This window comes from Gopherus flavomarginatus, chromosome 3 (genome assembly GCF_025201925.1).
Source record: "Gopherus flavomarginatus isolate rGopFla2 chromosome 3, rGopFla2.mat.asm, whole genome shotgun sequence".
NCBI classification, from domain to species: Eukaryota; Metazoa; Chordata; order Testudines; family Testudinidae; genus Gopherus; species Gopherus flavomarginatus.
This window is the reverse complement of record NC_066619.1, coordinates 260,502,717-260,518,361: the sequence shown is the minus strand read 5'-3', so window position 1 is coordinate 260,518,361 and position 15,645 is coordinate 260,502,717. Positions and strand designations below refer to the sequence as shown.

Genomic DNA, 15,645 nt, shown 5'->3' with positions numbered 1-15,645 from the left:
TGTAGTGTGAAAAGCCTCAATCCCAGAAATGGAGTTTGATAAAGTATACGGTTGGAAAATAATTGCACAAGAGAAAAACAGGTACATTATCTTGATAACAGCTTCGAATTTCCTTCAGGTACTGCACCCCCTAGTATGTTGTTATTGACAATAATGGGGGGGCAGATAATGAATTTACACCTAGAGATCATTCATTCTATTGAGCAGCTGGCTGAGGTCAGAAAAACGGTGTTTTCTAAATAGGACTAAATTGTGAAAAAGGCTTTTCTCCTAACAAATTCGATACAGCAATGCAGTAACTGGTATTTTTTGATACAGACAGACATTCAGCCACAAGTTGTTATGGACAATCCACCACAGGGGTTTAGCATCAGGTCTTTTGCTTCATTTTGCTGCTCTTCCCACTCCACAAAAAGAGGGAAGTTGGACATACACTACAAATGACATTATTCCATGTAAAAGAGATCAACATAGCAGGGGCATATGGCTCAACTTTCACAAACGGCTTAACTGATATTTTCTGTTGGCTGAAACATTAAACAATGGAGACACTTACAGTTTCTTGTGTCAAAATAATCTTCTGGTATAACTCTTCAGTAATCTTCTTTTTAAGGTAAAAATCAGAGAGGTACGTTCTGAGAACCTGAATAAATATCTAGGTGAAAAAAGAGAAATAAATATAAAAGTAATCAATTTGATCATCATTACTGGTGATCACATGTATGAATGAGTATGAGTTGTAACTGAAAATATATTAATAGCAGAAAAGATAATTTACACTTAAAATAGTCATGCTGAAACTCTCCCAATTTGCCTGGGATAACATTATCTTCCAGTATTTCTTACGCTTCCTACACTCCTATAAACACAAATGCAATTTTACATATCTAAGGCAACTGACAAATTTTAAGGCATACACAAGGCCTTTCATTGAAGGATAACAAAGCGACTGACAAACATCAGACTTCATGTCTCTGCTTTGGGTGGCTATCACACAATGGCATGTTCAAAGTAGGGTGGCTCTTTTCTAAAACTTTATACTCCTCTACTCCAATATAATGCTGTCCTCGAGGGGTGAAACCGCGTTATATCGAACTAGCCTTGATCTGCCGGAGTGCGCAGCTCCCCTCCCCCGGAGCACTGCTTTACCGCGTTATATCCAAATTTGTGTTACATCGGGTCACGTTATATTGAAGTAGAGGTGTATGTTGTAACTTTTAGACCTATTTGCAAGTTAGTTATTGATCCTGAGATCAAATTTGTTGTTCTTAATTCACATAAACTGAAGATCATCTTTGACACTGATCCCAGAATTCTTTTAGTCTCCAATAGATACCTTTCTAAGAAGATGGGGAGGAGAACACCAAGAGAGGACATCTGAATGGGTCAAATCTACTCCCCAGGCTTACTCTGGTTCCTCTCCTTCCCAACAGTATTTAAAAGTCTGTCTAGAAAATGCTGCCTCTTGAAACATGCTAACTGTATGAATCAGATTTACTTGTTGCTGACATAATGTGAGCATCTGGAGGTTTGAGGTGGGAAAGGATTATACCCAGTGTTTAGATTATGTTAGTCAGGCTATAGCTGTAACATTACCCTTTTTTGACCTGAGCAGTTAGCTAAAAATTTGTGGTCCTGTGGATTGTTTTAGTTAGCGATATAAATTGGTGATGGGAATCAGGTGTTTCTTCAGCGTAATCTTGTTTATTTACAAAGAATGTACCATGTCTCATTTCCCTGAACACAGCAGGGCTCAAACAAGAAATCGGATCCTTTCTCACAGTTTCAAATCCCTTTCTTCCATTTAGCTCAAAAGCTCTATCACAGCTTTTTTTTCAGGCCCACATTCCTAGGGCTTGTCCTGAGTCCTTGGCTTTTCTGCTGACGCTTCTCTCAACATACACACCACTCCAGCAAGCAAGACCCAGCATAAGCTCTCTGCCCACGTATATCAAATTCCTGAGCAGACTTCCATCTGCTTTTGTGTTGGGTAGTAACATAAGGCCCTCTGGGTCTAGACCCAGACCTATGGCGCTCCCAGGTAGCTAGCAGCTCCAGGCTCCACCCAGCAGAAGTTGTAACACGGTGCGCTCCACTTCCCATAACCTGCTGCGGACACAGACTGTGAGGCATTCCACCACAAGGGTTTGACCGACAGCAACCCCATGGCTCTTGATTGGCTCTCTGTCCTATATAAATCCAAGGGGTGGTTCAGGAAGTGTTCAGGCAACAGTGGGGATCTTCTATAGTTGCCATAATTGTGCCTGCTCTTGAATTCATGGCTTGACCTAGGATTGATTTGGACTTTGCCTCCTGACTTGGATCCTGAAAACTGTTTCGAACGTGGACCCTTGGGACCCTGGCCTGGACTTGATTATGAATGCCTGTGCTTCTCCCAGCCCCAGGTTTGCACCTGCTCTGACTCTTGGCCCTGACTGCCCTTGCTGGGATCCTGACAGGTGACATGTGCCTATGGTTTGGTTGGAGAAACCTACTGTTTCAGCTACCTGGCTGAATGGCTTCTTACAACTTAAATGAGAGTAGTAGTTACACCTTCCTGTTTGAATGAGGTTTAACCCCACCCAAAACAGTAACAATGATTCTGTATCCCCCCATATCTGTATCTCCAATGCAAGTCTGCATTCTGTGTAAAAACCTGACTCTTTTGTTTTAAACACAGAAATCCATTTTGCCCAGTTTGTCCTTTTCTCCTTGCTAAAGGCTTTTTATTTTTTTTTCCTCTTCTATTCCCCCACCTCCACTTTTTTAATTGGGGTCAGGTCCTATTTTTCTCTCCATTGGAGAAGAATAGAGCCTTTAGCTTTTTTCTTTTCTTCCTTAAACAAAACAAAACAAAACAGTGACTCTGGCTTACAAATCATATGAATATCTGCAATTTGTGTTAGCAAGAAAATCATCTGATTTATTTATTTAGGGCTACATTGTAACTTTCCAGTCTGCCGAGAGAAAGGGGTGCTGCATACCTGGGCCAATCCTGGCGCAGACCAGCGAATCAACTCTGACTCTCAGAGGGCTAAATAATCCTCTGTAATACCAGAATACTTATTCTGCCCCAGCTCAGTTGTGATGTCCAATGCATTGTGGGGCATACTCCATCTCTATCCTACATCCTATCTGCCCACACCCCAACCAATGAATGCTGGTCTCCTCTTGTGACTTGTAATGTGGGTAGTCCGTGCAGCGGAATAAGGGAGTACTTACACTTCTGTACTATACTGAATCAGGGCGATTGTGCCCATCACCATGGTAATGAATGTGTTACACTGACTTTTCATATTTTACCTAGAGAATATGCAATTCTTGACACTGCAAAATTGAAGACAAATGTATCTACAAAATGTTAGATAGGATAACATATTTTATGCAAAATTAAAAAAAAAAGCCAAAAACTATAAAGGCCAAGAGGGACCATTAGATCATCTTGTCTGGCCTCCTGTATAACACAGGGCATTAAATTTTACCCAGTCACCCCTGTATTGAGCCCATATATATTCATGACACACAGACAAATAAATATAGTGCAGTAAAAATACAATACTTTCCTCAAGAGAGTCTGATAGGCAGAGTGAATTATGTTGACTAGTTACTAAGCTTTTTAAAGGAGCTCCCTTCTCTAATTCAAATAGCTAGACATAAAAAATTTGTACCTACCACCTGTTTTTCCCTTCTTAGTTCAGTATCAAGCAGCAGCAATTCTTTCAAAAGAAGACTATACAGGCACAGTTTAACATCAAAACTAAAACAAAGCAGAAGTTTAACATTCATTAGCAGCAATGTATTTATACTGTGCCATAGCACCACTGCAAAAACAAAACTGATAGAAAATGGTAACACTCTTGTAATTTTTTTTAATTTTTAATTTTTTTTACTTTTTAAGTGCTGAATTCTCAGAAAACCAATTTCCCTGGAACAAGCCAATTCAATTTTCATATTGCATTTTTTTTAATACAAAGTCTCTTAAAATGCTGCGGAGTGAGAGATAAAAAGAGACAATGCTTTAACACATTAGATGCTGCAACCTTCCTATAAACAGCAAACCTAAACAATATGGATGGATGGCTAGAATAAAGAGAGAGGGAAAAGCTGTAATTTAAAACAGTAATAATAATACTTAGTATTTAATGTTTTCCATCTCTAGTTGTGCTGTAGTAACACTAATTGACTCAACATGTCCAACCCTGTGACAAAGTTTCTTATTCCCTATGTTGTAACTGGGGATACAAAGAAGTAAACATATGGATATTTGCCTAGAGCAGCGGTTTCCAAACTTGTTCCACTGCTTGTGCAGGGAAAGCCCCTGGAGGGCCGGGCCGGTTTGTTTACGTGCCGCGTCCGCAGGTTCGGCCGATCGCGACTACCAGTGGCCACGGTTCGCTGCTCCAGGCCAATGGGAGCCGCTGGAAGTGGCACAGGCTGAGGGACGTACTGGCTGCTGCATCCAGCAGCTCCCATTGGCCTGGAGCAGCGAACCGTGGCCACTGGTAGTCGCGATCGGCCGAACCTGCGGACGCGGCAGGTAAACAAACCGGCCAGGCCCGCCAGGGGCTTTCCCTGCACAAGCGGCGGAACAAGTTTGGGAACCACTAGCCTAGAGCCACACAGCAACTCAGTAGCAGAGTGAAAATGATAACACGGAGTCTATCCAGGTTATTACAGCATGGCCATCACCGTGGTACCTGAGCAAGGACCTATTTTCCCCACTGCAGGATGAGTAACCCCCATTGATATGGGCAGAGTAAGCCCCCAGGAGTTCCTGCCTCCAATCCCCAGGCTACAGGGCTTGATCCTGCAGGGTACTGAGCCCTCTGGCTCCAATTCAGCAATGCACTTTAGCACATGCTTAATATTAAGTATGTGAGTTGTGCCACTGGGCTGGGAACAATCTACTGGACACTCTGCAGGATTCAGCTCACAGTTATTAGTCATTACTGCAGAGTAAGGTACTGCTCAGTCTAAGGGCTTGTCTACACTGGCACTTTACAGCGCTGCAACTTTCTTGCTCAGGGATGTGAAAAAACACCCCCCGGAGCGCTGCAATTTTCAGTGCTGTAAAGCGTCTGTGCAGACAGTGCACAAGCGCTGGGAGCTGTGCTCCCAGCACTGTTAGCTACGCCGCTCGTGGAGGTGGTTTTTTTAGAGCAGTGGGAGAGCTCTCTCCCACCGCTCTGCCGTGACTACACAAGCCACGTTAAAGCGTTGCGATGGAAGCGCTTTAACACTGCCAGTGTAGACCAGCCCTAAGTAAGGGTTGAATCTGGCCCTAAATATGTGCTTAGGAGTATTAAGGACGCAGTTCTGACACCCTTACTCATGTTTGTTTCTGTGCTACTACTGATGAGGTAAGGAACTATTCAATAAGCATGAATAAGCATGACAGAATGAAACCCTAAGTTACTAGTATATCAAAAAATTGCTGTCCAAGGACCAATCCTTAGTAGGTGGAAAAGCTCTTGCATCCTGGTTTTAAAAGACTGGGAGGTGTTGAGAGGAAAGTGGTAGCAGTTCTGACTTTGTACTAGGGGCATTGCTCATCCATAGGTTTTTATTTTTATGTATAGATTTGCATCAATGTTTTGAAATCAATGAAGACAATAAAATGATTGTATCATCAATGCAGTTAGGAGTCAGAGAGATAATAACAAAGAATCGTTTTTAACAGGAAGTGTTTTAGGGACCTTTGAAAATGCTGCTTATTATGAATCTGATCCTGTGAGGGGCTGAACCCTTTTAGCTCCCAATGATTCTAATGGGAGTGGGGCTCAGCATCCTGTACAAAGCATGCTCAGCATCTGGCAGGATTGGACCCTATGTGATTAACAGTCAATATTGTAGTATTATCACAGTACAGTGAAAAGGGATTTTCTCATGATAATGCTGTAATACAAGGCAATTTGTTGCCTGTACTCTTTTCCCCGGAATTCTGTCATAAGTAAATCAATTTGCAACACACAATAGTGTGCAATTTCCTTGGTTTCCCATAAGGTTTAGCTTCCTATAATTAAGTTTGGACCGTATGCCTTCAACACATGAATTTAAGAATCCTGATTCCTCATCCATGCCAGATCTATAGCTGTTCATCTGAAAAAAACAAGTGTTTTTTCAAATGACCAAATTTTACTCCAAGTTGTTTCTGTACCTCTCACAAGTCAGAACTTCAGGGAAGCAGGTCACCTTCAGGAAGGCTCGGTCCTGAAATCTGTCATCACTAGTTGCAGAATGTATTGTTGTACATGAACTACAGTCTTCCTTGCCTCCATGACTCAGGGATCCAAGGCTGCTTGAAGTAGAAGTTTCCATTATCTGATTAGGCAGAACAGCCTGCTTTGGATTCTCATGCAAAGATGGATTGGATGATCCATCTGCCAGAGGCTAGGGACAAAGAAAATTGACATGGTTCATACCAAATAATATTACGACGATGAGCAGCTCGTGAATACTGGATACTTTCACAATTTTTTGTAACACTGTACACCACAAAATGTCTATACAGAACTAGTTATGTTTTTGACTGGAAAATATGTTTTTCTATTAAATTATGAACATATTGCCTGTTTAAGGGCCAGATCCTGCAAGGTGCTGAATGTCTCTTGGGCCAAAGTCAATGGAAAACTTCCAATTGACTACACTGGAAACTGGATCAGGCCCATGTGAAGTGCTGAAGATTTTGGTGCCAGCTGAGGACAGCTGGCATCACGTAGGATAAGCCTGGATTGATTTGCTATAAACAAAAACCGACTGTAAGGTAAGAGGCTTAATAGTAAATTTCTTCCAGTGTTTCCTACTCTACAATTTACAGTCACAGAATGATTGTCACTACTTTTCACAAAAAGTCTAAACTCTTACCCTAAATTTTTGATTGATTGGATAGACGACTTTTGCTTTGAGTGCAAATGCTGTGATGTTACTGTTCAAAGAAGACTCATTTCCCTGTATGGAAACAACAGAAAAGTACTGTAAGCTTAGGTAAGAACAGCAGCTCTGATCAGATCTTTAGCAGAAGTTCCATGCAGCCCTTTTGGTTGGATAGCTTAGGAATTTTATTGATCACAGATTGTCTTTGGACTTACTCTGACATGAACTGTCTTCTCATCGTCCAGGTCAGAGCATGAAGGCCAAAGAAGAAGAGAACCTTCTATGGTTTTGTAATTGTTTTGGAAGTTTATTACCACAGCTCCATATCCAAAAAGAACTTTGCTCCAGCAAGTGATTTTAGACCATAGCTGGTTTTCACAGCTCATTTTTCTTCTCTTTCCCCCCCACAATGAAAGAGAACTCTGGTTTTCCTATGAGATCTTGAAATTACTTTAATGTACATGGCTAATGGAGACGCTTGAGGATAGGCTGCCATGGTCTGACTAGGAATTTTGATTTTAAATTTAAATACAGAAACAATAGATTAAATAAAACTAAATTAAGTAAATTTTCAAGAATGACTTAAAATATAAATACTGGAGAACCCTTAACTATGCCCCTGAGAAAAGACAGAGGTTTTTTAGAGATAATATATTCTGTTCAGCCTGTCAGCTGCAAATTAGAGCCAGTCAGACATCCTGTTCATTCTTTTTAGTTCATTCTTCTCATGCATAGCTACAGTGTGGTGATCACCTTTGGGTTACGCAAAGTACACTGAGAATGTGGGCTACATACAATAACTGCAACTGTTTAAAACAAAATTTTAGGAGGTTTTTTAACTCCTGTATTCCTTGTATTACTAATGGAACAATCTGGTTTACTGAAATGTATGCAGTTACTAGTTCAAGGATTTTTATAAGAAATGGCAAGGCACTAAGGGAGCCCAAAAATAAACACTGAAATGAGCAGAGAAAATCACAATGGGTCATGCACTGGTGGCTGCACATAATGTCTGTTTCACTTCCAAACATTTTTTATTTTTTGTTTCAACGACAAGTGCAAGACATAGAGGGCTAGATAGCCATACCCTTGCTCACACTGAGTAGTCCCACTTATTTATATGCATGGTGTAGGATACTACTGCAATGGATAAGTACTAACCTAACCAAGCACATTTTTCATCTATGCTAGTTAATGAATTGGTGGCTTAGCCTTTGCACAACTTTTGTCAGCAGTAATTGGAACAAACTGGCTTTTTTGAAAAAAACTGGTTTGGCAGAGAGGAGGGGAAACACCCTTCATATAACAAGGTTATACACTAAGGGCTTGTCTACACTGGCAATTTACAGCGCTGCAACTTTATTGCTCAGGGGTGTGAAAAAAGCACCCTCCTGAGCACTACAAGTTTCAGCGCTGTAATGTGCCAGTGCTGACAGTGCACCAGCGCTGGGAGCTGCGCTTCCAGCACTGGGAGCTGTGCTCCTCATGGCCGTGATTTTTTTAGAGCGCTGGGAGAGCTCTCTCCCAGCACCATGACTACACAAAGCATGTCAGTGTAGACTAGCCCTAAATGTGTTATAGAAGTGCTCTCACACTTGCAACATGAGTGTTCTATAGAAAATTACTGTAGTTAAGGGCCTGATTCTGCCCTTCAATGGGACTACTACTACACATGAAGCTATGTACATGCCAAAGTATTTGCAGGAGACTGGGGCACATGACTTACGAGGAGAGGCTGAGGGAACTGGGGTTATTTAGTCTGCAGAAGAGAAGAGTGAGGGAGGATTTGATAGCAGCTTTCAACTACCTGCAGGGGGGTTCCAAAGAGGATGAAGCTAGGTTGTTCTCAGTGGTGGCAGATGACAGAACAAGAAGCAACGACCTCAAGATGCAGCAGGGGAGGTCTAGGTTGGATATTAGGAAAAACTATTTCACTAGGAGGGTGGTGAAGCACTGGAATGGGTTACCTAGGGAGGTGGCGGAATCTCCATCTTTAGAGGTTTTTAAGGCCCAGCTTGATAAAGCCCTGGCTGGGATGATTTAGTTGGTGCTGGTCCTGCTTTGAGCAGGGGATTGGGCCAGATGACCTTCTGAGGTCTCTTCCAACTCTACTATTCTGTGACTTTCCCCCAAAGGAAAAACTAATCACTGATATGAATATAAAATATTTTCTGTTCATGACTAGTCCAAGAAGACTTGGCCATTCGGCCATAAATTTCTCATCTATCTTGGACACATCTGAAATGAGAATTCATTTCCCATCAGAACTTTACAGTACATTTGAAGTGTTTATAACAAGTATTGGCTACAGTTAAAATGCTTTTATTGCCTTCCATTTGCAAGCTAAGGACTGGGCTGGCTAGACAGAACTGACATGCTGTGGGTGAGCATAACTTATTTTTTATAGGCAAAATGAGGAGCACAGTTTAACTACACATTTTTAAAACAGTTGCATTTCTAACTCCCTTTACTGTGTGGATAGCAGCCAACTCAGTTTTAAATGAAAGCCAGTGAACTGATATCATCGAAGTAAGATTGATTCCTTTACACATTTTGTGGGTTTTGCAATAGTGGACCAACTCCTGACTACTGTATCATGGAGTAAGAGGTACATAAGCCCCTGGTACCACTAGGGGGGTGCTCCAGACCAGTCTGACAATCCTAAAGACAGTCATATCTGCATGTTAGTTGCAACTGGGTTCCATGGAGCTGCAGAAGGGGATGTAAAATTAGCTTCTTTTCCATCTACCAGTCACCTGCAGACCCTGGCCTCTGTATCTCCCATGATTATGGAGCTGCAGTAACCCCTCGAGAGCATCCTGTGAGTGGGGAAAACGTGGGCCCTAGCAGAAGGCGAGGCTCAATCAGAGCTCTTCCAAAAAAACCTCAATCCTTTTGAATTTTTGGTTGTGAGTTGTTGAATTTCTGCTCTCCCTGTTCTCAACTGTCTCTGGAGGGGGTTCCTTGCTCCCTGATAGTCCTCTAGTCCCAGCTACCAGGTCTGGTCTTTCAACAGGATTGTTCATTTGACCCCTCACTGTGTCTTCAGCTGCCCCTGGAGAGACTGCTGCCCATGTATGGAAGTCTGAGGAGGGTAGCTGGAGGCTAGAAGCCAAAGCTACATTTGTGGAGGTGTCTGGGTGGAGATGTGGGGGGGGAGCTAAGGCAAGTTGGATTTGCTGAATGGGTTGGGGTAAAATGAGGCAAGCTGAGCATGTGTGTAGTTTGCCTTAACTACCCTCATATTCCACACACATACCCCCACAAGCTTAGCTGTCTAAGCTTCCAAACGCTCCCCAGATACTCTTCAGAGGCCATATTTTGTTTAGCTCAATGTCTTATCCCCACCACTGTTTGGGAGGGAGTGTATTGACCAATATAACCATTGACTGCATCTTAAAAATTTGCAAACGTGTAAAGCTAATGAACTGATTTGCATAAAATGTCACATATGGAGCAACACAAAACTTGGCAGCTATGCACACTCACCTAATATTTTACTTTGGGCCAGAGATTCAGGTTTTGGGGGGATTTCTCAGACACCTAAGACCATGTCCAAAATCACTGGCCTTTGCCACAGCCTGAAATAGTGCTCCTCCGGCACAGGGCCTGGGCAAATCTTTCCTAGGGAGTATCAGGGTTAGGTTTTGGTCCACAGATATTACAGAAGTCTGACTAGATTGCAAAGGCTATTGCATTTCAGAAGCTAGAAGAGACACTTTTCCAGAAACTTGATGTAACAGAAGAGAAATTTATGTTGTGTTTTTCACATGTTGAATTACAAGGCATTATACTCTTCCATTTAATGTAAATATAAGCTGGATGCATCCCAGAAACAACTCTTTCATAACAGCCAAAGAGAGAATCTCATCAGAATAGTTTTCTTTTAAAGGGTTACGAAGTAAACACACAGTAGCATGATAAAAGTTGACCTACCCTTTAATATTCAAAGCCCATCACTTAAAAAATGAATGAGCATACCTGCATGCACAGAAACAGGTCAGCTAAGATACATGAGCCAATAGGATTCCAGTAGAGCAGGACTGAACCCTAAGAATCCAAGTCCCGGTATCTAAACAAACTGAGTGGAACCTTAACATAGCAGTTTTGTGATCCATTTTACCCATAGGCTGGATATTTTTGCCCTAGTCCTGCAGTTCTTACTCAAAAAAGAGTCATAGTGAGTTCAATGGCGTCTTGCCTGAGTAAGGACAAGGACAGTGGTTCTCAACCTTTCCAGACTACTGTACCACTTTTAGGTGGCTGATTTGTCTTGTGTACCCCAAGTTTTACCTCACTTAAAAACTACTTTGTAGCTGGGTGGTTACCCTGCTCCTGCCCTGAAGGGCTTAAAACACCCTGGGAGAGGGCTGTGGCAGGGAAAGCAGCTAATACGCTGATTGGGGAGGCAGTCTTAGCTGTGGCCATGCCCTAATCAGGCCTCAGCTGGCCTTATATAAGAGGCTGGGAGCCAGGAGCTCAGCAGTCTTTCTCTAGCTGTAGAGGGAGATGGACCTGGCTGCAGGGATCTGAGCAGAGTACCTGAGTGGAGCAGGGCTGGGGAAACGCAGAGGAGCTGGGGAGCTGCAGCCTGGAAAGCCCCAGGCTGCAGCCTAGCAGAAGGCCAACGGGAACTGGGGGTTGCAGAGGGCAGTCATGGGGTAGACAAAGGCAGCAGGTCCAGACCTTGCCGGTGATGAGTTGGCTGATACTGCAGTCTGCCCCAGGGTGCAGGGGTTAGATGATGACTGGCAGTAGCCTTATACTGAGGCAAGGTAGGGATAGTGGGTGGGGGTTCCTTGGGGAGGGGAGGCCCTGAGACTGAGGGGTGTACTGCCAGGGGGCAGCATCCCAGATAAAGGGGCACTGGGTCCCGGAAGGGACACAGGGGCCAGTGGCAGTTGAACACTGGCCTGCAGAGGGTGCTTTGGAGGCTGGAAGAGCTAATTCCCTGGACGACCAGCAGGAGGTGCTGCAGGGATGAGTCTGTGCACCTACATACTTGCTTACAAAATCAGACACAAAAATACAAGTGTCACAGCACACGGTTACTGAAAAATTGCTTCCTTTCTCATTATTACCATATTGTAAAATAAATCAATTGGCATATAAATATTGTACTTACATTTTAGTGTATAGTACATAGAGCAGTATAAACAAGTCATTGTCTACATGAAATTTTCGTTTGTACTGACTTTGTTAGTGCTTTTTATGTAGCCTGTTGTAAAACTAGGCAAATATCTAGATGAGTTGATGTACCCCGTGGAAGACCTCTGCATATCCCTGATTAAAGCCTTGATGCTCTAGTCCAGTGGTTCTCAATCTTTTAAAGTAAACTTCCCTAGTTTAGTGGATTTGTGTAATTAGATTACAGGCTCCTCTTCAGCTGTGAATTCTAATACACTAAAGTCAGATGAAAATGCTTCAGGGAAATACCCAAATTTGCAAGGTGCTGGCAAGGTAGTTGTGGGAAGAAGTGGGAGTATTGGCTACTGCCCTCAAATTCGTAATATGATGGTAGAGTGTGAAATAATTCCGATGGATTTGAATGGGAATTTTGCCTGAGTAAAGACTGTGAAATTGGGTCAGGTAAATGTAAGTGAAATCATATTTCTAGGTATCAACAGTTCCTAGATTCAGGGCCCTTATTTCTTTGTTCACCGAGTCTCTGATTTACTGCATTCAGTTTCCAATTTCTTTATTACAGCATTTGTATGGGAATCATCGTAACTCTTGAAGGGCCAGATCCCAAGCCTTCTGAAATCAACAGCATTTGGATCAGCTGCTAAGTAAGCAGGCTAAAATATCAGACAAAATAGACATCTACGAAAGGAATAAACTCTTACTTCCAGCACCATTTCCTCCTCTGACAGTTGAGTTTCAGTCTTCTTTCTGGGTAAGGGTACATTTTCATCAAGATGTCCATGTACATCCGAGTGAAAGCTTTCCAGAAGCCTTTGAGAATCATCTTTCTGAAATCCCAAAGCAGGACACACACACAAAAAAAAATGCAACTCAAACCACTTGGATTCATCTGACATCTTAGATAACCCTGTTTTATTCATAGTAATATCCAGTTCAAATTACAGAGTAGGTACAAATGATTATTTTAGACTAATGATTTCAGTTTTCTGAAAATGAGTAATAAGTTTGTAGATTGAGGAAACATTTTTAGTATCTTTTAGTTTCTTTCTGCATTTGCTTTACTCTTCTCCTCCAAAGCTGGAGACTTGCCCCAGGGAAAGGTGAAAGACTCTGGCTGTTGCACATTCAGTGCTAAGAAGCCTTCTTCCCATCCCCACCCCACAGCAGCAAATGTAGTACTGAGGATCGACAATCTGAACTACTCATGTAATGAAGATACACAGATGCACACAGTGTTTTAGACCAAAGAAATGGACTAGGAAAAATTTGTGAGAATATATCATGCACCAGGTATAGGATGCGTGAGAAAAGCTACAGGTTTGAAACCATCAGTGCTTAGGAAACTCCAACCAGTACAGAATGCTGCAGTGTGTTGTCTCAGTAGCACAGGTTACTGCATACACATCAAATCTGTCCAGCACTCTCCAGACTAGCTTCTCATAGACCAGTGGTCCTCAAACTTTTGCACTCGTGACCCCTTTCACACAGCAAGCCTCTGAGTGTGACCCCCCCCCTTAAAAATTAAAAACACTTCTTTGTATATTTAACACTATTATCAATTCTGGAGGCAAAGCAGGGTGTGGGGTGGAGGCTGACAGCTCACGACCCCCCCATGTAATAACCTTGGAACCCCCTGATGGGTCCTGACCCCCAGTTTGAGAACCCCTATCATAGACTATGCATCTGATGAAGTGGGTATTCACCCACGAAAGCTCACGCTCCAAAACGTTTGTTAGTCTATAAGGTGCCATAGGATTCTTTGCTGCTTTTACAGATCTAGAATAACACGGGTACCCCTCTGATACTTGTCATAGACTACTAAGTCAAGTTCCAGGTCTTGGTCTGTATCTTGAAGGCACTCCATGACCTGGGTCTAAGATATGTGAAAGATCACCTAAAGCTCTTGGATGAGGACCATTGTTCCACGCTGTTCCTCAGTGAAATGTTCTCAGATAAGGGTAAATCTCATTGATGCAGGTGACAGAACTTTCTGAAGGTGGGAGAGGAGAAGGAGCTTCCCTAGGTACTAAGGACCATCACCAGCTTCCACTCCAAGTGCAAGGTGCATTTCTTTGACCTGCCTTCTCTTACAATCATATAGCAACATGTATATTAAACAAAATCCCCACCAAAATTCTCCACTGCACGCACTTTCTCCCTGCAGAGAAGATAAGAGAACAAACCACACTTGATATATGGCTTAATGAACTACTGGAAGGCACTCAGATACTATGGTGGTGAGCATGGTATAAGAACCTATACAGAATATATTAATATGGTTACGCAGTTTAGGCAAACATGATGGCTCAAAGGCTCCTACTTCATGTCTCCATTTTACTAGCTGTTTGTTGAGCTGTTAAAAAGATATTGCCTGTGCCACTTTCCACCTCTCAGTCCAGTCTTGTTATAGAAACTTAAACTCTCCTTTAGTAGTTGAATGGTCGCACAGTACAGAATGTAATTAGGTTTTAGTACCTTTCCGTATTATTCATTCCCTCCAGCCCCTACTTATCACAATTTTTTTTATTGTTTTCCACTGACTTCCCTCCCATCATCTCTGACACTGAGGTGTCCAGAACTGTACATTATATTCTATGTGAGATAGATGAAAGCTTTTTTTTAAAAACTTTCTAGTATGGTGACAAGATGTTCATGCACATGTAGCACAAAAGATCAGAGGGGTAGCCGTGTTAGTCTGGAGCTGTAAAAGCAGCAAAGAATCCTGTGGCACCTTATAGACTAACAGACGTTTTGGAGCATGAGCTTTCGTGGGTGAATACCCACTTCATCAGATGCATAGTCTATGACAGGGGTCACCCACGAAAGCTCATGCTCCAAAACGTCTGTTAGTCTATAAGGTGCCACAGGATTCTTTGCTGCTAGCACAAAAGAGGCATTTGCTTTTCTTGTCTCATATTTCCTTGAAAGTTCACATCCAGTTTGCTGCCCACTTTCAGCCACAGTATTTCTCATCAATAGTATTTCACAAGCATTTTCTTTCACACTGAACACCTATAACTTGGATTACTTATCCCCAGTAAATAAACTTGTATTTTTTCCAAGTTGAATCTATTTCCTTACCACTTTTATCACCCCATTAGCTCCCTCCTTTCCATTGCTTTTTGTCCTCCCAATGTATTACCTGTATGAATGTAGTTAAGGTGCCATTTACCTCTTCTTATAGATCATTAATAAAGATGTTGAATAAAATAAGGTCTAACAACAATCCCGGTAGTACATCATCGAAGTAATCTACTAGAATCTCAAGACTGGACAAGCTCTATCTCAACAAGAAAGTTTGCTTGTACAGGGTAAAACTGACTGGAGAGTATTACAGAAGAACAGAACACTTCTGGAAGGCACTGGCAACAATGACTTCTTTTTAAATACTCACACCTTATGACCATAGTATCAAAGTGACCGCAAAAGGATAACATCTGCACTTAGCTATACTGAGCCAACCATGACAGCAATATAAAAATATCATCTCTTTTGGAAAGAAAAACGAGCTATTGAATCAGAGAAGCTTCCACCTCCATAGGATGCATTGATCTAGTACCTGAAGTGCATTCATTACCAGGCAAAAGCCTGGTTTCAAGCAGAGTTTCAAATCTTCCTCTTGAAAGC

The 15,645-nt window shown here is 42.2% G+C and overlaps 1 protein-coding gene across 2 annotated transcripts in view; it reads right to left on the bottom strand.

Annotated features, from left to right (window-relative positions):
- The window catches only part of EVC (EvC ciliary complex subunit 1), a 94,627-nt gene that overhangs the window by 74,062 nt on the left and 4,920 nt on the right, over nt 1-15,645 (bottom strand). The window contains exons 2-6 of one of the 2 annotated variants that reach the window (XM_050947454.1): nt 12,720-12,845; nt 6,865-6,948; nt 6,158-6,390; nt 3,673-3,757; nt 557-655 (exon numbers count right to left, since the gene is read on the bottom strand). In XM_050947454.1, the coding sequence (XP_050803411.1) occupies nt 557-655; nt 3,673-3,757; nt 6,158-6,390; nt 6,865-6,948; nt 12,720-12,845 (627 nt within the window). The remainder of the gene's footprint in view (nt 1-556; nt 656-3,672; nt 3,758-6,157; nt 6,391-6,864; nt 6,949-12,719; nt 12,846-15,645) is intronic. The other variant, XM_050947455.1, reaches the window with a different exon arrangement.